The sequence below is a fragment of the Bactrocera dorsalis genome, chromosome 1, assembly GCF_023373825.1.
Source record: "Bactrocera dorsalis isolate Fly_Bdor chromosome 1, ASM2337382v1, whole genome shotgun sequence".
In the NCBI taxonomy this organism is placed as follows: domain Eukaryota; kingdom Metazoa; phylum Arthropoda; class Insecta; order Diptera; family Tephritidae; genus Bactrocera; species Bactrocera dorsalis.
Window position 1 is genome coordinate 1,989,964 of NC_064303.1, and position 22,903 is coordinate 2,012,866.

A 22,903-nucleotide genomic window follows, 5' to 3' on the forward strand; every position below is an offset into this window, starting at 1 on the left:
ACAAGTACACACCGAAATTCTATCCTCCTGCAACTGGATTCTTGAAAACTTGGATCACCGCAGCGCAGAGGCTACTGGTGTCGGCTTTTTCTCTGCTCACATGCCGACGAAGGATATTTGAATGGCGAAGATTTGCTAGAATAGAGAAGCAGTAAGCTTTTTTCACTAATGGGTCGAAGATAGGACATGATTAGAAAGGTTAGTTTTCTAGAAAGAGCTCTCCGTCAACATAAGCTTTAGACTACCAGACCACTGTAGCCCTTTTCAGATAGAAGAAGTTGCTATTTAGGTGTCAGTAGACGTACTACCAAGAAATGGGACCCCTTTTTCATGAACTGTGTTTGTTAAGAAGGAGTGTCTGTTCACACTATAAATAGTTTCAAGCTCATTCATCATCCGACTCGTTTACGTATCTGGCCATAGCGGAATCGCTGGTAACAGCAAAGCTGATGAGCTAGCCAGAAGGGTTACCTTAGCCACCACATCGAAATGGGACCGAGTAGGATCGCCATTGACATCTTGCGTTCTTCCAGTGAACTAATGGACGTGTGCTTAACTGGCGCTGATCAACGCTCCTGTGTGACTATAAGATCTTTTTGGCCTAGAATAAAACACAGGAGATCTACTGGACCTAAGAAAATTTCATCAAGCCGCAATCGTAGGAACTCTTACTGGACACTGTCCAATAGGCATTCATGCGGTTAGGTTAAAAATCTTGCTGGGCGCAAAGTCCTGTTAAAATTGTATGGAGGAAAGTATGCTGTAAAATTCAAGCACTTTCTTCTCCATTTTCCAGCATTTGTATAATTGAGGTTGAAAAATCTCGACAGTCTTTCTTTCGGCGAACCGGAAGACTTAGCTGAAACTGACACCAGCCGCCTCAACAAATCTGCAATGGGCTGCAAACGCTTTATAGATTTGTTAGGGTTTTATGATCTATTACATATGAATTTGAAGTACCACAAGAGACCGGCGTTCTAAGCTATCCAAGTGAGATCCCTGTTAGGATCTCGCTGTCTAAGTGCAATTGGCTTTCGCGTAAAGATGAGATTTCGTATTCAAAAATATTATCTGACAATTTTGTGATTTCTTGACTTAAAATATTCGACTACGAGACAAATCCGGAAAGGAAAAAATACTCCATATTTTTAAAGTTTTCTTTGAGCATTTGTGGAGCGCACACTGGTGACGAAAAGTAAGACAGGACTACAACGTCAAGCAAAAATGGTAGTGGTCGCGTTGTGATGACCGAAGCAAACGGTAGACAAGTCAAGATTGATTGCCAAGAAGAGTTTGCTGTAGGTTTTGTGGAGCTAATTTGGACCTGTACCGTCTATAATTGGACGATCTAAAATAAGTCAATCAGAACTGACCATCGTTGGTCAATGGAAGAAGACGCATCGATAATGACTTGGCAAAAGCACGAGAGGCCAGAAGGGATGCCTTTTTGATTTACCTGGCATCAAGTAATAGTAAGTCTACTATACACAATTCAAAAAGCAGCCATATTTTCCTATCTTTGGGGGTAAACTAAAGTAGTAAAAATAGTGTAAATCGAAGAAAGCTTTAAACACTCTTTTCTCAAGTACAACAACGCAATGAAATCCCAGTTTGAAATGAGTGCTTACGTATATGACCAACTCATTTCATATATTCTAACTCAAACACTCAAATCGTCATTGAGTTATTCTCTAGGTCCAGCTCAGGCTACCGGCTATTTATGCAAATGAAAACGCGTTTAGCGGCTTAGTGTACGACCGCGATTTCTCGAGTGCGCTTAAGAACGGCGTGAGCGTCCGTTAGCGGAAAGCAAATCAGATATTCAAGCGCAACAAGTGCGCACAAACAAAAACAAAAAACAATAATAATAATCACTTTTATCAGCGGCTTAAGTGAACTTTCATTATTCAACTTTTCGTTTTATTTTGTGAGATTTCCAGTTCTGTTTTGGTAGCGTTGTAAGGTGTGCGTGTGTGTACGCGTTTTAGAAGCTATAAATTCTATGTGCGTGCCATTGTGTTGGTGAACAGAATGCATTCAACTGCAAGTAGCTGCCCATTCGGCAGTACCCTGAAATTTTTTATTATTTTCTTTTTATGTGCGCTGCATAACAACTTGGGCGAAGCGCGTCCGCAAAGTGCAGAACATGAAAATGTAGCGGTCGGCAAGAAATGCGGTTATGAGGTGAGTGATAAGAAAGTGCGATGAATACATATGTTTGTATACTATGTTCATTTATGTATAGTATGTATACATATATTTGTTTTACATTTACTTGACATGTAATCATTTGTAGATACTTTAACAAATACAAGCTTGTATAAATTAATATTTAAAAAATATATAATTTTATCTTCTGACAAGATCTTTATCTTCGAAACATGGAATTCCAATATAAATAAATGTAAAATATTGAGCAAAATTAACTATTATGTTTTCTATATTTGCTTACCTCGAATTCGAACGTATTTACTATACCCAAATGTTTACCTACATGTACAAGATTAATACTAAAAAAAATTTGTAGAAAATCATAGAAACCAGATGAAAAATGATGAGAGAGTAGTCATCCGACTAACTCAAAAGAGCTTCAGCTTCAATGTTCGATTCAAGAATAAAATATAATCATGTAAAGGGTGATCCATTTCGAGATTCTCTATTTTTTAAAGAAAATATACAAAAACTTCAAATATAATTGAGAATGCAAGAACATTCTTTGGCATTTATGTTTTGAGGATTATCTTTTTCAAATGTTGGCCGCGGCTACGTCGCAGATGGTCCATCCATTGAATCCAATTTTTGATGGCTCATTCGAGACACGCGTCATGTTTTGCTCCAAGGCCTGAATCGATGTCAGGACGTTGTCAATTCGGTCAATATTATCGTATAATGAATGCTGGGTCTCAAGATGGGTGATGATGTTTAGAATAGTACGCTCAGTAGGCCGATATGTTGGCCATAAGTTGAGCGAGGTGCGCAAAATACAGTCTTTATGGAACGTGAATTTTCGTAATAAAGTTGAAGGATTTATAAACCTTGCTCAGACGTAAGTTTTCCATGATGAAATTCCAAACAATACTGAACAAAAATAACATGACAGCTTGACACGATACATGCGTGATATGTCAAAAAAAACCTATAGAAAAAAGTATCTCTAATGGAGATACCTCTTTTCAAAAACAGAAAAAACATATTTTCTTTCCTTACTTGTCAAACTTGTTTCATTATTCTACGGCTAGGACTGCAGTAGTGCATTTTTTCTTTAACGAGATGGGTATGAAGGGTATCGAAATGACTGCGTAACTCATTGGTACTTTTTCATTTAAATTTCACTTGATTCTGTGCATATTTATTAATTACAAAAATAAATTCCCCGAAATTAACATATAAGGTCAATTGAGGTTTGTACATATTATACATTTTTTTATAAATGAATTTACCATATATACGATTCTACATACATATAAGGTTTAGTAAAAAGAAACCCAAGATTTCTGCATTAAATTCAAGGGTTTCTTTGGATAGTTGGAATGATCGGATCCATTTTGAAAAAGCCACTCTCATAGAAACTCTTGTCCTTATTAGTAAAAAAGGGACAGTCGATTTTCTTATTTTCGGGTGAATACTTCACCAGTAAAATCACTGACTATACATTGAAGTGATACCAGTCATTTAGTACCGAGTAACAATGGAAGTGCGTAGCTTCTCGCAGTATTGGAACACAGTTTGGATCCAGACTGTAAGATGAAAGCATAAGAACCTCGCAACCAAGCCCCCGAACCACTGACGAGTAACAATGAAAGTGCGTAGCTTCTCGCAGTACTGATGGAACACAGTTCTCCTTCCTTTGGCCAAAGCTGGCCACTTCTGGACACTTGTTAACTTTAGACCAATTGTTTACAGAATGAAAGTTCGGCCTTACGTTTCTTAGTACGAAATATTACCTTTCTAAAGCCATATAGCGTAGCCTGATCTCACATATAACGGGTGATTTTTTTGAGGTTAGGATTTTCATGCATTAGTATTTGACAGATCACGTGGGATTTCAGACATGGTGTCAAAGAGAAAGATGCTCAGTATGCTTTGACATTTCATCATGAATAGACTTACTAACGAGCAACGCTTGCAAATCATTGAATTTTATTACCAAAATCAGTGTTCGGTTCGAAATGTGTTTCGCGCGCGTGTTTTGTTCAGCGATGAGGCTCATTTCTGGTTGAATGGCTACGTAAATAAGCAAAATTGCCGCATTTGGGGTGAAGAGCAACCAGAAGCCGTTCAAGAACTGCCCATGCATCCCGAAAAATGCACTGTTTGGTGTGGTTTGTACGCTGGTGGAATCATTGACCGTATTTTTTCAAAGATGCTGTTGGACGCAACGTTACGGTGAATGGCGATCGCTATCGTTCGATGCTAACAAACTTTTTGTTGCCAAAAATGGAAGAACTGAACTTGGTTGACATGTGGTTTCAACAAGATGGCGCTACATGCCACACAGCTCGCGATTCTATGGCCATTTTGAGGGAAAACTTCGGACAACAATTCATCTCAAGAAATAGACCCGTAAGTTGGCCACCAAGATCATGCGATTTAACGCCTTTAGACTATTTTTTGTGGGGCTACGTCAAGTCTAAAGTCTACAGAAATAAGCCAGCAACTATTCCAGCTTTGGAAGACAACATTTCCGAAGAAATTCGGGCTATTCCGGCCGAAATGCTCGAAAAAGTTGCCCAAAATTGGACTTTCCGAATGGACCACCTAAGACGCAGCCGCGGTCAACATTTAAATGAAATTATCTTCAAAAAGTAAATGTCATGAACCAATCTAACGTTTCAAATAAAGAACCGATGAGATTTTGCAAATTTTATGCGTTTTTTTTTTTTTTAAAGTTATCAAGCTCTTAAAAAATCACCCTATATATGAGATACATACGATATTAATAAAGCTATTCGTTATAAAATCACTGTATTTCGATTTACTGATATGTACATATGTATAGCGAATACAGTTTGTATACATCATCACATGTAAATAAAGCAAATTTATAACAGGAAAGAAATTATGTAAAATAAATAATGTATAAAGAAAATTAACGCCAGAGAGATTATCAACCACATAAGCTTATTGAACTTCATAATCGCAAAAAGCCATTCCAAATCCGGCTTCTCATAAATCTGAACATATGAAGCGTCCAACTTAATTCAAAACTAATAAAAAAATGAATTAGATATAATATTATTAAAAGCTATATGCATCCTTACATATATAATTGCACTATACCATATAATTTTTTTTTTTTTTTCAAACTCAACGACCCAGAGCTGCCCCAAAACCCAACCCAATATGTTGAATGTCCATCTTGTGGCACACACCCATGATGATGTGGGCTGGCTCAAGACCGTCGATCAATATTATTATGGCAGCAAAACGCTCGTACAAAAAGCCGGCGTGCAATACATTTTGGACTCGGTAGTGCGGGAACTGTTGCGGGATCCTGAAAAACGTTTCATCTATGTTGAATCGGCATTCTTCTTCAAATGGTGGCGCGAACAGGAACCGGAACTGCAGGAGCAAGTGAAAATGCTGGTAAATGAGGGACGCCTGGAGTTTATCGGTGGCGCCTGGAGTATGAATGACGAGGCGACAGCACATTATCAGAGTATAGTCGATCAATTCACCTGGGGTTTGCGGTAGGCGTGTGTTTCAAGCATAATTTATTAAAGTTTTAACACCAATTTGTTTATTTTAGGCGCCTCAATGACACTTTTGGTGAGTGTGCGCGTCCACGCATCGGCTGGCAGATCGATCCGTTTGGGCACTCACGTGAAATGGCTTCAATGTTTGCGCAAATGGGTTTCGATGGACTCCTCTTCGGTCGTCTCGATTATCAGGACAAAATGGAGCGTTTGACAACCAAAACAGCGGAGATGATATGGCGCGCCTCGGCTAACTTGGGTGCGTGTCTCGACTATGAACATAATTTTTTTCTGTGAAAAAATTAAGTTTCGAAAAATGCAAGTAAAAAATATTGTTTCTATTTATTAATCATCAAAATTTTTTAGAAGATTCATCCAATCTGTTCACTGGTGCTCTATATAACCAATACCAGCCACCACCCGGCTTTTGTTTCGACATCCTTTGTGCTGATGAACCGATAATTGACGCCAAGCATAGTCCAGATAATAATGTGAAACGACGCGTAAGTTAGTCACTATTTTAATTTGTAAACACAAGTACTTAAAAGGCATGCAATTCAAACGTGTAATCTAAATTTCGAATACGTACTTTAGGTGAATGATTTTTTGAAATTCATTGATCAACAAGCACAATTTTATCGCACTAAAAACATAATCATAACAATGGGAGGCGATTTTACTTATCAGGATGCTAATGTCTATTTCAAAAATTTGGATAAACTTATAAGGTTTGGGAAATATTAAGAAATAATATATATTTGAAACGTCTATAACAAAAAGAAGTTGAAAAGGTTGCTGAAAAGCTGGACAAAATTTGGTTTAAATCTATTCCTAAAAGAAATTAAATCGTTTCAATACAAACATTTTGGAAACTCCAGAAATTTCTCAGAGTTATAATTCAAGGCGTCTCTCTCATGAAATATAGTAGTATCATGGAATAGTTTCGCATGCTAACTTCTCCATTAATGTTCCCATGCTCGTAAAGGTCAATTTAGGACGCCCGCAGAGTGGACGTTTAAAGCCGAGCCGAGCGCAAAGTCACGAGAGTGGTCGCTTAAAGCCGACACACATGAATTCACATTCGTCTCGACTTTAAGCGTTCACTCTGCGAGCATTCTGAGATGACCTTAACGATCTTTCAGTTGCTCTCATAATATCATATCTTTTAGGTCGATGAATTCATCGCAATTTCACGCAATATGTCCAAGGGCTATCGCACCGATAATATACTCGTTACAATGGGTGAAGATTTTCACTATCAAGACGCGAATAGCTGGTTCAAGAACCTCGATAAGTTGATCAAGTGAGTAGAAAGCCGCTATAAAACGAAATTTTCAGCAACCTTCATCAACTTTGGCGAAATTTAACAAATTATAAAAAACATTCATTCCGACAAGATAATAAAACCTCCCTCACATGTTTCTTCCAACTCTTCACAGATACACAAATGAACGGCAAGTGAATGGTTCCAACGTAAATCTTCTCTATTCGACACCCTCCTGTTATCTGAAGTCTTTGCATGACGCCGGTATAAGCTGGCCAACAAAAGATGATGATTTCTTCCCATACGCCTCAGACCCGCATGCCTATTGGACGGGTTACTTCACTTCTCGGCCCACACTAAAGCGTTACGAACGCGTTGGCAACCATTTTCTACAAGTATGCAAGCAGCTCACCGCCATCGCGCCAAAAACCGCTGGTCAGTTCGATCCACATCTCTCATTCATGCGCGAAGCAATGGGTGTCATGCAGCACCATGACGCAGTCACTGGCACCGAAAAGCAAGCGGTTGCTGCCGACTATGCGCGTCATCTAGAAGTAGCAATACGCGCGTGTGCCACTAATACAAAGGAAGTCTTAAATCAGCTGACTGTGGACACAGCCGGTTCCGAAAGTGCTACAGAGTCTGGAACACGAGAACGCCGATGGGCTACTGGTCCCAAAAAGGAATATACATTTAAATTTGAAACGTGTACACTGCTCAATATCAGTTCGTGTGCAGTACCCGAGCAGGCTGACAAATTTGTTTTGACTCTGTACAACACATTGGCTCAAACTGTTTCTGAGTACGTGCGTATACCGGTACCGGACGTGAATTATGAGGTCAAGGATTTCGACGGTAAATATAAATCTTAGTAACTAACTCACCGAAAGTTTGTACCTTCACTTTTATTTCCTAGACGTTACAATGGAGACGCAGTTCTTACCAATTCCTGCACCTGTTCAAGATCTCAATTTCCGAAAATCTAGCGCACTATATGAACTTGTTTTCCTTGCAAGCTCGCTGCCACCGCTGGGTTATAAGTCCTATTATATAACAAAAACAAATGACAACCACATGAAACCTGTGCCAGATCCCGCAAATAAATCGAGTTTCACAAGCATCGGAAATGAGGTAAGCTAAAGATCTTAATATGCTTTGGGCGAACAATCACCATTTTTGATATTACGCATTTTAGTATATCCGACTCAACTTCGATACAAACGGTTTTCTAGTAACTGTCACAGCCGATGGCATGACACGCATAGTCAACCAGGAATTTGTATACTACGAAGCCGCCATAGGTAATAATCGCGAGTTCCGTAATCGCTCTTCGGGCGCATATATCTTCCGTCCCGCTCACGATCAAGTCCGTTCGATTTCACTACAACCCAAACTCAAAATCTACCGTGGTAATCTAGTGGAGGAGGTGCACCAGTCATTCAATGAGTGGGTCAGTCAAGTGGTGCGCGTCTATCGACAGCAGCATCATGCTGAATTTGAATGGCTTGTTGGGCCGATTCCGGTAGACGATGGAAGAGGCAAAGAGATTGTTAGTCGTTTCAACTCTGATATAGATTCATCCGGTGTCTTCTACACTGATTCTAACGGTCGTGAAATGCTTAAGCGTAAGCGCGATCATCGCGATACTTGGAAGGTGAAATTGTTGGAGCACACCGCTGGCAACTATTATCCCATTACCACGAAGATCGCTTTGGAGGATGACAACGCACGCATGGCCATATTAACGGATCGCGCACAAGGTGGTAGCTCTATGGGTGCTGGCTCTTTGGAATTGATGGTTCATCGACGTTTGTTGCATGACGATGCCTTCGGCGTTGACGAGGCCTTGAATGAAACCGCTTACGGAGAGGGTTTGATAGCGCGTGGCATACACTATCTAATCGTGGGCTCATCAAAGAAACAGCAAAGTCCAACAACACAGGCAATTGAACGTTTCACGCAGCTGCGCAAATTATTACCGGCCTGGAGTTTCTTCAGCGATGCTGAGAATATAGACTATACCGACTGGCGTGAAAATTTCACTAACATTGTAAGTAGATCTTTATTAACCGTTTGTATAATATACTTCCGAATTAAATAATCATCAAAATTACAGTTCACCGGCATAGAATTTGAGCTGCCGAAAAATATACACCTCATGAGCTTCGAACCATGGCACGAGAACGAAGTGCTTGTACGCTTCGAACACATACTTGAGAAGGATGAAGATCCCGAATATTCGAAGGCCGTGCAATTTAATGTGCAAAGTGTGCTGTCAAGCTTAAAAATCGTAGATATGCGTGAAACCACGCTTGCCGCAAATGCTTGGTTGGGCGATAACCAACGTATGGAATTCGTGCCAGATGGACCGGAGGTTGGCTACAACTCTTATGGTGTTTACCAAAGGTCACTTCAGCATCAACTTTTGTTGAGAGCCGACAGACCTTTACTGGGTGCGAAATACTACGACCATGCGAAAAATCCAAAACGAGAAGAAGACGAAGATGAAGAGCTGGCAATGCAAACAAACCGTCTAAAACGCGATACGGAGGAGTCGCAGGAACTGAATCGCGAGCGTGCAGAGAAGCTGCGTAAACTGAAGGTGCGTAGGCAGACTTTGGCGAAAAAGTATATGAACGGCGATGACCGTTTCGTCGTCGAACTGAGTCCAATGCAAATGCGCACCTACATACTCACCCTGCAGAAGGACAACTGAATCAAAATAAATGATTGTGAAGGTTTTAGCAGTAAATATTTTGATTATACAGACATTTAGTTTTACATAAAAGACCCGAATCCAAGATATTTGCTAAAAAGTAAAAAGTTTTTGTAGCGGTATGATGTAATAGATGAGAGATCGAGGCAGCTGCATGTGCTCCAAATAAATAAATATATTTAATATATATGCAAAAGTTAAGTTCGCCTTTTCATTTTGAAATTTACTCGCCATAATCCATGTTCGACTCAGATTGATTTTCACGTAAGCCCCTTTGCTCGGTAATCTTGAACTGCAGCAGTACAACCAAATAGGTAGCCATAAATGTGAGGTTCTAAAACAGTGAGGGAAACATTTATATCAAATTGTCCACATAGAAATTTTTCCATCGAAGCATCTTTCTCTCTCTACTCACCGATGAGAAAAGCTCTCGATTAATGTTTGCGTAGTCGTCCAAGTTCATTATTGGCGGCGTCTTCGCAATCGCAAGCAGAAACATTTGCACCTCCCGCTGCGAGGCCGTGTCCAAAGCAATTAAATTGACATTGAGTAATTTCGTTTGAAAATCCAAGCCCACTTTGCATGACGCTTGATGCGCCTCATTGCAGATTATATACAACAGACTCATGCAATAGAACATAATGACGAACAATCCGATCTCCTTGTATGTTGCACCATGATCCATGATCTCACTGATCGAACCATACGCGGCAGTGAGTGTGGTGAAGAAAACGACGAGACAGTACATACCGTACATATTGGAGTATGCTTTGCCTGGAGACAGGAAGATAGGAATATGACTTTTGTAAATTGATTGAATGGAATTCTAGTTGATATGAGGGTGAAACTTCGAGGGTGCGAAGGCACCTTGGGTTCCAAATTGTATACCAAGCAATTATGAAAAAAGCTTCGAACGCTGCTTTTGTGGATTTTCTCAATACTCGAGGGATTGTGATCATCGACTTACCCAGTTGCTGCATCATGAGACTCAGATCCACCCATAAGTATCTAAACTCCGTCAACTTTTCTGCCGGCTTATCGCTTTTAAGGGTCAACTCCAACTGCCTTGCAAGGGCTTCGCTAACCGTGCCAAATGCGTTGCAATTTATGTACCTAAACAAGTCAATATAGAATATAACTGCACTAGAATAACTACGCAAAGCAGATTCGTATTAAGACATACTTTATACGCTCTTTAAAAAATGTTCACAATAAACCTCGAAAATTCCGTTTATATGAGACATACCACAAGCTGCAGAAACAGTTCAGCATCGCTATGATGGGATAGTAGGCGAAGGTGTACCAAAACTCAAAGTCTGGTTGCAAATAATACTGCGACACATTGACGGCAACGCTCAGAGTCCACGAAAATATGCATAAACCCCACGTGAGGCGATATAAATTCGGAAAAACGATGGGCGTGCCGGTGACGCGCCAAAATTTATACTGATAATTCGTCCACATATTCTTAAAGATCGCCACTTCAGGCCCGTGACGCCAACTCGCCACCGGCAGCAGAAAATGTGTAAACAACAAGCTGATGAAGATAATATTATAGATTGCGACGTCGAAATGCTTGTCCGGCTGCTCAATGAAGTTCTTGACCCGAGCACGCAATACCATCGCCACAATGAACGTCTCAATCGAGAAAACACACATGGCATATAGCGTTTGACGCGACGTCCACGAGAAGCCAGTGCGTGGTAAATTATTGTCGGGTGGATTGCGATGTATGGGCATTATGCCCATAATTTGGAAGAGCACAAGTAAGCTCTTCGTCGTCTTGTAGAAGGAATCGTGCTCATCCAGTAGGCGTGCGTCGTCCAGCGTCGATTGCTTGCGGATGTAGTACTCGGTGTTTTTTCCGCTCTGCTGTGCACGCTTTTGCATTTGAATGCGGTGGCGGTGCTCATCTTCGAGAAACTCCCGTTGACCGGGATTGAAGAGCGGCACAATGCGCGGAGGCTTTTCCAAAATCGTAGAACCGTCGTGATTCTTCACCCAGAAACTCATAGTGACTGATTTCAAGTTTTTGGAAATTTGGCTGACAAAGTACAAAGGAAGCCAAAAGATATTGATTCGAACATTTAATATGCGGTGATGAGTTCAGCGGTGGGCGAAGCCATGTAAATAAATATTGTGTATGCACGCATTCGAGCCTTTTTAGAGGTGACAATAACATTGTTTAGTAAATAGTAGTAATTCGTAGTAAATGGTATTGATAATCGGTAAAATTTCGTTATATAACAAGAATTTATGTATTTATGTATGTTGTATATGTATATAAGCGGCTTATAACAACCAGAAATAACTGTTTATTTTTAAATTTCACCACGCTATTAATATCTGTAACCTCTCAGATACCACAACAAGCGCAGTGAGAAATAGTAAAAGAACTCAATGGCACCCAAAACGCTGAAGCCAAGGAACAATCCTGCTGCGCCACCAACATAAACTGTAATGCATTATTTATTATCACTTCTTTCCTTTTCCTTTTAAACGCATAATTACACACTGCCGCCAATACTCACCCAACAAATCGGTAAAAGTAAAAATCACTTGTCGTTTCAGCAGCTCCAATGGCCAGGTGGTTACCTCAAGGCCGACAGTAAAACCAGTCTGAAAGATATTGAGATTTGCTAAAACCTAAAATTCAAATGAGAAATAATGATTACCGTTTTGAAATATTCTGTTGTATAAAAAAAATACGTTTATGTATTACGAAAGGGGCCGAGAGCGCAGTGGAGGAGTAGACTAATCGAGTAAGAGCCACGAGATGCCACAATCATGTTTTATATGTATAAGGGATTTCAAACCGTGATTCTACAAAACCATGAGACTTTGAAAAGCTATAAAAATTTTAAACAGTAATGACAAGAAGCTCAATGCAGTGGTTTAAGAACCAAGACGCTTGATATAAGGAAGCATTACCAGGAGATCGTGGATCGTAGATTCATCTAACAGATCAATTGAAAAGTCCACGACTTGATACATAGATAGCGCTGTTAGAATGAAATCCATATAATTTTCAGTTAGTTCTAACCTTCAAAAAGCGGGAGAATAAATTTGACAGCTGTCAGATCATTAGTTTCTGAAGTACTTCATTTTGAGTGAATTAACTTTTGTTATTATGAAAGAATGGATTAAAAGGAATTTCTCATTTTGATAAAATATTGCGTTTTTAAGGCAAAAACACAGTTAAACAAAAACTTGGCTTGATGACGAGTTTCTATGCACTGCATCGTTATGCTTAGGCCTAGCGAAATGACCACCGAAGACGGTGAACACAGTGGATGCCTAAAAAGGCTGTTACCGACGAAAACATGAAAAAAGTCCACAGATATCAACGGAATATATACATGATATCATTCACGAATATTTGGGTATAAAAAAGTACTGTGCAAAGTGGGCTGTGATCGAGATTGCTCTTGACGTAATGAACGCGAACTTTTTCACCATCTGGCTACATTATTTCCTTTCGAAGTCCAATCGACAGTCATCCGATTGCAGTCACAACGAACTCATTCCAAAGCGAGGAAAACTGCAACAGACGGCTGGCAAGGTTATGGTGTTAGTTTTTTGGGATGGACCATTAACAGCCACTATACATAGCGTAATTTTGAACTGATTAAACGCTGAAATCGCCACAAGACGGCCGCATTTGAAGAAAAAGAAAACACTGTTTCACCAAGACAATGCAGCGTGTCACAAGTCTGTCAAAAATTGGCCATATTCTCCAGGTATGGGCTCCATCAACTATTTTTGTTTTTAGATCTCAAAAGAATGCTCGCTGGGAAAGAATTTTCGTCGAATGAAAAAGTGATTGCGAAACTGATTTTGAAGCAAAAGCAAAGCGTACTTCAAAAATGGTATCAAAAATTTTTAGGATCGCTATAATCAGTGTATCAGGAAAGGAACTATGATAAATAAACAAAAACGGATTTTGCAAAAAACATGTGGACTTTTTAGTTGAACTGTTATTTCGCTTGCTCTCTGCTGGCATATAATGGTATCGACGGTCCATTGGAACTCACTGTTAATTGGTTTCAGAGCTTCAAGAATCTTTCAAGTTTTTCAAATTAAAAGCCATAATGAAGTCTTACCTCCACACTTTTCACAACTACAATGCTGTTGAAGCAAGAATCCATACAATGGCAATGTACTGTTTTCCGAGCTTTCGAACTGTGTAAACGACGAAAGGACTCTGAAAGGAAAAGTAATGAAACGAAGTTTTTCTCCTCCAACAATGCGGCAAATACCTGCATTTTTAGCCACACAGGACTTGAGCGTAGTGTACGAGCAAATCGGCTTCGGATTTTTAACTTGAAAATGTAAAATATTTCGAATTATTATTCTTGTAAGTTGGTAAATGTTCCTGTGAAAAGCTTAACTCACTTCTGTTCGGATAGAAATGTGGTATGCATTTACACTTTTTATACACCAAATTAAGACGACATTCTTGCATGCAAAAGCTTTTGGTGTAAATTTCAAAATGCTCCAAATTCGACTCGTGCGGAAAACGGCAATTGCGTTGAGCCACCGTAGAAGATCTACATATATTAAAAAAAATATATGTAAATATTAAAACTTAATATTTATATCAGAAATAAGATTAAACCAACTTTTCATAACCCTCTTCGGCGACAATTTCTCGCGTCTCAGCCTTGTAGTACACCGCCTCGTTGGTATAGAAAAACTTCTGCTCAATTTTCAAGGCATCATGAGAAGAGTGTATGAAAACCTGTAGAGCGTAGAAAATTTAAACGGGTAATACTCAAAAATATGTCTTAATTATACATAGCCCTCAAAATCTATCAACTAGATTTTAGCAAACCCGCCAAACTCACCCCAATGCTTTCGAACGCCTTCGGCACCGATAAAATCAACAACGCGCTATCGAAGTAGCTACCCAACAGCATTTTGGCATCTTCCTTTTTGATCTTCGGGTATTTGCCAAACAAAAAGTAGCGTGCTGTATACTCATCGTGTAAATAGCTATTACCCAAGTAGCAAATACCGAATTCGGTGAGCACCTGACGCACCACAAAATCCTTAAAGCCATCATTCAGCTTGATAGGCTTCCGGCCTTCCTCCTCCTGCGTGAAGTCGGTGGTTAAGTTATATATTAGGGACATGTACTGTGCAGGTCGCAAGCGTAAGCGGTCCAAGGTGCCATCGATGCTCGGACGTACAGTTATATTGGCGAAGTTAAAATATGTCGAGTTGGCCAAAGTCTCAAGGAACACATACAGATCCTCTTTCGGTTGACCCGTTATTTTCTTTTTACTTAAGTGAATAAGGGGATATGAAAAACGATAATATTTTTGCTTTACGTATAAAGTATGTTATTAACGGTATATTGGAATTTAGACGTACTGACAATACTTATCGAAGAGCTCCTGACTTAAGCGACGCATAGGACACACCGTAAAACTAGGTATAGGTGTGCGCCAGAAGTAGAAGTCACGCTCCATACCCATAACTGTGCTCTTGGACTTATATTTATCCATCGCCTGCAGACCCGTAAAGATGCACATACCCACCGATACTATTAATAATAACAGCCAAGCCACACTTTCGTACGTTTTAACGAAGAAATATATATGTATTATTTTAGCTTTTTTTGACTTCAACTAATTAAGCTTTAAAGTATGATCCGGTCCACACTTACTGTTCAATCACAATCAGCTGCTCTTTAACCAAATATGCAAATCCATGTATGCCACTTTCGGTAAAATAGTTTTTTATATACAATCCAATACCCCTCAGCCAGCGAAAATTCCCACAAAACGCCTGCCATTTGGTCTTCGATTGCGGTTTTTGTTTAATGGGTTGGACCTGTATATACATTCCGAAAAGCTATTGACAGTCTGCTACGGAGCTGTATCAGCAAATGCACTGTTATACAATTATTGTGCTTCTAGGCTTCTGGTGCCACAATAGAAAATATGATTCGCTAAAGTGCATCGTGTTTAATTAAGTATTCAAGCTACAAGCGAAATCCATTTGCTTTTAGCAGTGTAATTAGATTTAGTAGACCATTGATAGGGAATTCAAATTTATAACTACATTAGTAACAGAAAACTGACACAGCACTAAACTAAGGTATAAATACTTAATTATCTGGGTCAAACTGGGATCGTACAGCGGCACCAATGTAATATAGTATACATATTCTAAAACTCTTCTGCCTACCAAATCATTCCATCTGATCAAATTTAACCCGGACTGGTCCATATAAACTACGCTTTCCAATGAAGTGTTTCTTAGATTGTAGAACCTTCATATATAACTATATGTCAATTAGTGTGTGTTTAGCAAGAGCTTTTTCTACAACACGAGAGGTTTTTGGCTGGCGATTTGTACCATGTTCAATCTTCTTCTCGACCTCGCCGCGAACAGTTCTCTCGAGTGCTTTCTCATCTCGGTTCGTAAACGTCCATGTTTCTGCGCCGTATAATATAACGGTAACAGTAAAAGATTTATAGAGCGTTAGTTTTGTGCTTAGACGAATATATCTCCTCAATTGCCTGTCGATCCCAAAGTAGCACATGTTGGTGATGGGATTCACACTGGTAGAAAATCCTCAACATATTCAAATTTATAGTTCTCTACAGTGACGTAGTATCCAAAATGCAAAGGATTTTTGTGTGTGGTCTCCATATACTTTGTCTAGACCAATTTCTTTAGCTTTCTAAGCTAGAAAAGGTGGCACTGATGGTTTTCTTGTTACATCGTCCGATGTCAATATCATCTGTATTTCCCAGTAGAATGCTAAAAGTAGAATAAATAGTGTCGCCGCGGTTTAGATTAGCGACACGACATTATATTGAAGAAAACGCGCGAGTAGAAGTCTTTTTGTTTTAAAGATCGTCTGGTATCGAACGCCTCGGAGAGATCCTTCCCGATTTCGGTGGAGCTGATGAATATGCTCAACGTTATTCTGCCGTATGACTTTTGCAAGAATACCAAATTCAGACTTGCCGCCGAATAGACACCTCCCGTCAGCGTTGTCGAAAACGGCTTTGAAATCGACAGAAACGTGATGGATGTCGGTCGACCTGTTTGTTAAAGGTCTTCTCCAATTTTAACGCATTATGAAAATTTAATCTATGGTGGATTTGCCAGGTCTACAGCCACACTGATAAGACTCAACCAAGGTATTTATAATGAAAAATTATGAAGGCTGATTCCGTGATAATTGGAGCAAACTGCTGGGTTTCCCTTCTTATGTATAGATCAGAGTATATTCATATTCCAACCATTAGGCATGTATTTATCCGACCAATCATGCTTAGCAGCTGGGACCTATGTAAGTCTTTTCAGTTCCTCGTCGCTGGCTCACCTGTAGCTTTGTTTTTCTCCAGCTGACTTAGTGCTGTTTTCGCGTTATCTTGGTGAAGTGGCGAAACGACAATCTTGTCATGGTAGATTGTTGGTGTAGGTTCTTTTTCATTCGTCGCAACTCTGTTTTTGTCATTTAGCAGTTTCCAGGAGTGTACTTACTTTCGACCAATTTTCGAATGTACCTTAAATACACTAGTTAAAGGAAAAGTGATTGAAAATTGTCTTATTGGCCATATCCTCTGAGCTCAACATCACTTATTGATATATATTTTAGTTAACACGTGTCAATGACTGCAATTTTTTTTTTTTGTGTCAATATGGATCAAATTGTTCGTTTCATAAACAAAGTAAGAACACGAAAATCCAACCGCAGCCAACTTACTATTTCAATAGAACACATCAAATAGGCGAAATTTTCAACGGTAAAGAAGGCTTGCCTAGCGAACTATACAAAGATGGCTGGTAGGTAAAACCAACAATAAAATTTCGATTATTTAGTTTTTCTTACAAAAGAGTGAATTTTATTAATTAGTAAAGTATTATTTTTTTGCACTTCGTTTTTTTATGTACTTTTGTTTTTTTGTCAGTTTTATGCTAAATGGTCGCTTAAACTTAAAAAGTGATAAAAAATAAAAATAATTTGAGTAAATATAGTATGTATATATAAATTAGTTATAATATATTACTGAATTAACTTTTTTATATATAAAATATTAGACAGAAACATAAAACTATTAGAACACATTTGTTAAATTATTACATTAAGTTTTTTCTAAAATAAAGAACACGGTTTTAAGAAATTCGAAAATTTTGCCGAGTGAAGCCTAGGTGAGAAAGGATTTTGATTGCAATCTGATTATGAAAACGAACGCAGAACATATTTCTCAACTTAAGGTAAGAGATTATTGAAATTCCGGTCGTAATATGATTTCGTTCAAGAAATAAGAAATCCACTCGTTTCAAATATTTAAATAAATGTTTCGATTTTTTTTTCAAGTAAAAGTAAGTAAGGTAATTCAAATTAGACACATATCGGAAACCGTCTTTGTACAAAAAAATACTCGGTCGCAAGGGTCTAAAGCTAAATTTAACACTTGAATGCTGAACCGCTTGCTCAGTATTGCAAATACAACTGTATATGTACGTATGTATATGGAATGTGCCTTACAAATAAATACATATACAATATTAATTAAAATCAAATGTAAAATACAAAATGAATTTTAGCTCATTTTTCAATTACTCTCATGCGCATTAATTTACAGAACTCAGAGAACAAATACCAACTAAATAATTATGCCTAACTTCATTATTATAAATACTTAGAAAATGCCTACGTGTATTGCTTAATTTCACGAAAAGTTAAATTTTAGATAAATAATTTTTTTAAGAATTTGCAGTAATTAAAAAGTCGAATCGATTACTTCTGTAGCTTTTTCGTAGGTAAAAAGAGCACAAATCGTTTTTTCGCTATGCAAATATGAATACTACATTTCTTTTTTTTTCAAATAAAGCCGAAAACGAAATAAAAATAAAAATTATGCTAATTTAATATTGCAGCATATTCTATTGCTAAGTACCCCTCCACGCAGTCGAGTATGTAATTAGGCGGCACCACAGGAGTAACAGCAATTCTGCTTGTAGTAATCGTAATTGCAGAGCTTCGCCTTGACAGCCCACTGACAGTTGTTGAACTCGTCCACACACGAGACCGCAACATCATTTTGCAGCAACTCTAAATGGGGCTCTGAAATGATAAGCAAAAGATTTGTAATTCTTAAAGATATATGTAAATATATACATAGTATATATAGTCTATAGTACTAAATTTATTTAAAAGCTATTTTTATGTTGAATTTTTGGCGTCCTAGCATTCTTTTATAAAAGTGGGTACGGGTGATACTTAAAATAGTATTGTACCGGAAATGTGTATGAAACTGATAAAGGGTTTAACTGCTTGATGATATATTTTTCTTGGGTTCTCGAACAAATTGTATAAATACGAGCCAAGCATTCAAATATGTGAGAAAGTGTAATGATGAAGCGAATTGTTTGGTGCACGTGCCAGTGTTGGAACTTTGAACAAATTGGTAGCAGTAAGCTGGGGTAGGTTTAAAAAGTGGTGGCTTATTTGCAGTGAAGTAATAAAGCTGTCTTCGATTCGAGTAGTGACTCGATACAATTTGTTCAAGAAAACTAGTAGCTTTCGCTTTCAACACTGTGTTTTCACGACCTGTGACACATGCGTAATTGTGTTATGCTTCTTATTTTGATAGATAAATTCTTCTTTTCGCCATAAGAAAAATTTTAGTAATTCCTTGATTTCGAAGCTGAGGTTTTCTTTAAAGAAATATACTTTATTTGAAGTCTTAAGTATAGAAAATCAATGAAAAAATAAGAGGGATAGGACTTAGTTCGGGTGTAACTGGAAGTTTAATACTCTTGCAACTTGCAAAGATCAAAGACGGGGAAATACCTTCAGGTTTATTAAGAAAGGATTGTGTTCGAATTTCGGATGGAAAATATGGATCTGACTTCGCTTATTATTGAAATGTTTGGATAATGGGTTTTCACTTAAATGTGGACGTCGCCCCGTTCATCGTTTAAATTTAACAGCGGGTCCTATTAACCCCATTTGGATATTCTCTAGGAAATCTTGTATGTCACTGGTGCATTTATTTATAGTTTAACCGGACTTTTAGTAGTTTTTAACAAAACCGTTATAACGGAAGTGGGCAGGTTATAACCCGAAGTTATTTTACAGGTCATCAATGAGGTGGAATGCCAAAAAATATTCCCTAAAAGAATTTGGTTAATATTGCTTGAAGGGTTTATTATTAGACTTTCTACTTATTAGACAGCTGAGCCACGCCCATTTGTATCAACCTTAGATGCCACTTCCAAACAAATTGCAGTTATACTAATTAACAGCTTTGTATCTTATCCTCCAGGATACCAGGTAGCATTGGATAAGACGTTTAAATTTTTGCTCAAGCTATCGCTTGCGTGGACGGCCAGATGCACAGGCAGACACTCGGAATTCAACTCGTCTCGTAATTCTGATCATTTATACTATTTGATCTATCTAATATATCTCTGCATCTAACTCGGTTAGTTTTAGGTGACACAAACAACCGTTAGGTGAACAAAACTATTTTATTCTGCAGCAACATGTTGCAAGAGTATAAGAATGCTTATTAAATTTTTGATATATTTTTTTAATCATATTAAAGGAAATACAATTAAATGGATTTAAGCACTTTTATTTCAATTAATTTAGGTTGCTTACTTAGTAAAGAGTAAAGATTTTTCATTTAGTTGCTTAACTTAAAAAACTTATACATTTTGTCTGGATTTATTATTGAGAAATCTCCCACTTCTGTTACGTATCTTACCATCGCATCTTTGGGTGTTACAGCTGCGATAGATCGGCTCACGCAGCGAATACCGACACTTCGCCGACTCACGCATTGCAGCCTCGCGTTCATCATACTCAAGGCATTTGACTGATCGTCGCTGAGTACCACCATCACACGATTTCGAACACTAAATCGAACAAAGAAAAGAGAGAAGAGCTCATAAAGTTATACTTTCCGCAAATATAATAATAGTTTGGCAATACCTCCGTCCACTCAGAGTAATGCCAACGCGGTCCACAGTACTCCACTTCTTCGTGCGAACAATTCTCGCCTAACTGTGGTTTTAGTTCAGGTTTACAATCCTCATCCTTAACTATTTCCTGATTACGTATGCAATAAACGGCACGACTGCGTGTCAAATTGAAGCAGTTTCCATTGCATGGTGACCACGGCCCTGCGAACCATTCACCTTTATCGCAATCCCGTTCTCGTTCACATGGACGAGTGATTTCTGGCGTGGCACGCGAATCACAGCGATCCGTATTCGGCTTTGTACGATCACAGAATATCGTACGATATTCAACACCTGAGCCACATTCAGCCGAACAGAACTGATTCCAATCGGACATTAGCCAAATACCAGATTTGTCATTCTTGTCGCGCCCACGATGATTAGTACCGTTAGCGCCCGCATGTGCCGTACGATAGCGGGCAGCATGTGTTCGTCGTCTATTCTTTGGGCAGTCGCATTGTTTGCGCGGATTCGGCACTTCATCGGTGCACGCTGAGTTGTCAACGTGTATCACGATACCGGAAGCAAGTTCTTGCACACAGCTTATATCACGCTCACGATAACCTTCGCCCTGTTGGCAATGGCACTCACTCCAGTCCTCGATGCGCCAATAAGCGGGGCAAGGCTGGGTATTACAGCGCAGCAAATTTTCATTCAGCATCGGTTTTTCCGAATTCATGCAACGGCGTTGCGAATAGTAGCGAACGGGATTTTCGCGTACACAGCGCACAATCGGTGTTTGTATGCCGCCACCGCAAGATTTGGAACAGGCGCTGAAGCCAACTACTTTCCAGTTGAAGCGACGTCTGCGACCGGAACGTGAATTGCTTGCAAAACTCTCTTCTGGACCGTTTTTCAAGAACCCGTCGCTTTCTACTGATAACTCATTCTCCTCGGAGTCTGAGGTGATAGGCAGCAGATACTCATACTTGATGCCCGGATTCGAAGATTTGCTATATATCTGTTGCAAACAAATTTAGTCTTTACTAAACTTCAGCGTAATTATAATACTCACCATTAACTCTAGCATATCTCTTATAGGCCCCAAGCAAGTAATCCATTCGGTAACACCATCGCCATGCTGTAGTCCATCTATACGATGGTAATCGAAAACCGCACCCACCGCTTCATAGGCGCCACTATCTGAAGCCACATTATCGCCGTTGAATATATATTTCTGATCGGGTGTACGCAGCACTGCAAGAGTTTAGTATATAATAAAGTTGTCACATACGCTCAAATCGGAGTTAAAGGAAATAATACGAGTATAATGTAAATATATAAAAAAGCAATTTTTTTCTTACCTAGTAAATTTATGCTGTTCGCCAGCTCAGTTATTGAAATGTTTGAAGAACCTGCTGGTATTGTAGCAACATGCACGTAAGCGTCTTCTGGTAAAGGATCGCGGGTGAAGATACCCGTAATTGGTCGGCAAATCAAACCGCCACAGCCGACTGAACCGCTATTAGCAGAGAGTCCAGTGATGATTCCAGTGGCATGGACGGCCTTAAATAGTTTAAAAACATATAATGTAGAACATACATATCACAATTGGTGTTTGAAGCTTAGAGTTTCGCTTTAAAGTCTTATTAGGTAGGTAGGTACAGTGTATGTCTAACGTTCCACCTAGGCCTTTAGGAGGAAACTAAAACTAAAATTATCGGTCTCTTTATAATATTCTCTCTGAACCACCCTGTGCTTCTGATGAAGTTCGTCAGTAGAAAAAGTTTTATTTGAGCAACCTACGAGACAATATGTTAGTTGCGATTATTTTCATATACAAAGCCTTGCATTAGATGGCATAGAAAATATAATATCTTCTACCTTGTGGAATTTGGTACAATGGTTGATGTTACCACTACTCCTGGTGTAAGCAAGTCACGGATCGATTTCCACCGAGACTCAGCTATTTGTAAAACATGTTTTCCGATTAAATTATAAATTGTCTCTTTTCGGAAGCTAGTTGAAGGTGGTGCTTGCTCTGTCTAGTTCATTTGCTTCAGGGTTAAAGGGGATATCACTTTGTTCTGAAACCAAATGCAACTTTATCGGGAAACAGGATGTTCGATCCACCAAGTGATAACGGCATTCTTTCACTATCTTTGAGGAAACCTTAAAGGACTTTAGATATTTCAAAGGCTATCTACACTGAGAAGAAGAAGGTTTCAAATTGCTTTAAGCTTTTCTTGTTAAGAACTCGTAATTTCTATTTCTATCGAGGCCGGATTC

At 38.9% G+C, this 22,903-nt stretch overlaps 4 protein-coding genes across 6 annotated transcripts in view; 1 reads left to right on the plus strand and 3 right to left on the minus strand.

Moving 5' to 3' along the window:
• The first annotated feature begins 1,737 nt into the window (after window positions 1-1,737).
• Window positions 1,738-9,877, plus strand: LOC105232312 (lysosomal alpha-mannosidase). 2 transcript variants are annotated; one of them, XM_049456762.1, is made up of 9 exons: window positions 1,738-2,184; window positions 5,320-5,690; window positions 5,750-5,955; window positions 6,063-6,199; window positions 6,291-6,424; window positions 7,136-7,815; window positions 7,877-8,091; window positions 8,156-9,010; window positions 9,077-9,877. In XM_049456762.1, exons 1-9 carry the CDS (start codon window positions 2,032-2,034, stop codon window positions 9,674-9,676), a joined length of 3,351 nt encoding a protein of 1,116 aa, XP_049312719.1. In that variant the 5' UTR covers window positions 1,738-2,031; the 3' UTR covers window positions 9,677-9,877. The 2 variants fall into 2 exon arrangements, with proteins under 2 accessions (XP_049312719.1, XP_049312725.1); XM_049456768.1 differs by lacking the exon at window positions 6,291-6,424 and adding an exon at window positions 6,866-6,999.
• A 22-nt stretch (window positions 9,878-9,899) lies between these two features.
• LOC105232453 (gustatory and odorant receptor 21a) lies at window positions 9,900-12,311 on the minus strand. Its single transcript, XM_049456834.1, has 4 exons — window positions 10,923-12,311; window positions 10,644-10,789; window positions 10,092-10,450; window positions 9,900-10,010 (listed from the first exon to the last, which is right to left on the minus strand). The coding sequence occupies exons 1-4, from the start codon at window positions 11,687-11,689 to the stop codon at window positions 9,900-9,902; spliced, it is 1,383 nt and encodes a 460-aa protein (XP_049312791.1). The 5' UTR covers window positions 11,690-12,311.
• On the minus strand, window positions 12,015-15,526 carry LOC105232454 (sodium channel protein Nach). The gene is made up of 9 exons (XM_011214136.3): window positions 15,348-15,526; window positions 15,053-15,250; window positions 14,524-14,962; window positions 14,299-14,417; window positions 14,072-14,226; window positions 13,936-13,998; window positions 13,780-13,880; window positions 12,208-12,322; window positions 12,015-12,131 (listed from the first exon to the last, which is right to left on the minus strand). The coding sequence occupies exons 1-9, from the start codon at window positions 15,524-15,526 to the stop codon at window positions 12,016-12,018; spliced, it is 1,485 nt and encodes a 494-aa protein (XP_011212438.3). The 3' UTR covers window position 12,015.
• Window positions 15,527-17,513: 1,987 nt separating this feature from the next.
• The window catches only part of LOC105232314 (thrombospondin type-1 domain-containing protein 4), a 37,965-nt gene continuing 32,575 nt past the window's right edge, over window positions 17,514-22,903 (minus strand). The window contains exons 3-7 of one of the 2 annotated variants that reach the window (XM_049456796.1): window positions 21,979-22,180; window positions 21,690-21,871; window positions 20,646-21,635; window positions 20,419-20,569; window positions 17,514-18,770 (exon numbers count right to left, since the gene is read on the minus strand). In XM_049456796.1, coding sequence (XP_049312753.1) covers window positions 18,628-18,770; window positions 20,419-20,569; window positions 20,646-21,635; window positions 21,690-21,871; window positions 21,979-22,180 — 1,668 coding nt within the window. In that variant the 3' untranslated portion in view covers window positions 17,514-18,627. Of the gene's footprint in view, window positions 18,771-20,233; window positions 20,570-20,645; window positions 21,636-21,689; window positions 21,872-21,978; window positions 22,181-22,903 lie in introns of those variants that run through there. The other variant, XM_049456786.1, reaches the window with a different exon arrangement.

Bases quoted from the DNA above. Each gene is read 5' to 3' on its own strand.
- LOC105232312 (XM_049456762.1), top strand. From the start codon at position 2,032: ATGCATTCAACTGCAAGTAGCTGCCCATTCGGCAGTACCCTGAAATTT. The intron at 7,816-7,876 runs GTAAATATAAAT...TTTATTTCCTAG, and splicing joins TGAGGTCAAGGATTTCGACG to ACGTTACAATGGAGACGCAG. The intron at 8,092-8,155 runs GTAAGCTAAAGA...TACGCATTTTAG, and splicing joins TCACAAGCATCGGAAATGAG to TATATCCGACTCAACTTCGA.
- LOC105232453 (XM_049456834.1), bottom strand. From the start codon at position 11,689: ATGAGTTTCTGGGTGAAGAATCACGACGGTTCTACGATTTTGGAAAAG. The intron at 10,451-10,643 runs GTAAGTCGATGA...TCCTGTCTCCAG, and splicing joins TCTCATGATGCAGCAACTGG to GCAAAGCATACTCCAATATG. The intron at 10,011-10,091 runs GTGAGTAGAGAG...TCACTGTTTTAG, and splicing joins ATCGAGAGCTTTTCTCATCG to AACCTCACATTTATGGCTAC.
- LOC105232454 (XM_011214136.3), bottom strand. From the start codon at position 15,526: ATGTATATACAGGTCCAACCCATTAAACAAAAACCGCAATCGAAGACC. The intron at 14,963-15,052 runs GTACGTCTAAAT...TATTCACTTAAG, and splicing joins CTCTTCGATAAGTATTGTCA to TAAAAAGAAAATAACGGGTC. The intron at 12,132-12,207 runs GTGAGTATTGGC...AATGCATTACAG, and splicing joins TACTTTTACCGATTTGTTGG to TTTATGTTGGTGGCGCAGCA.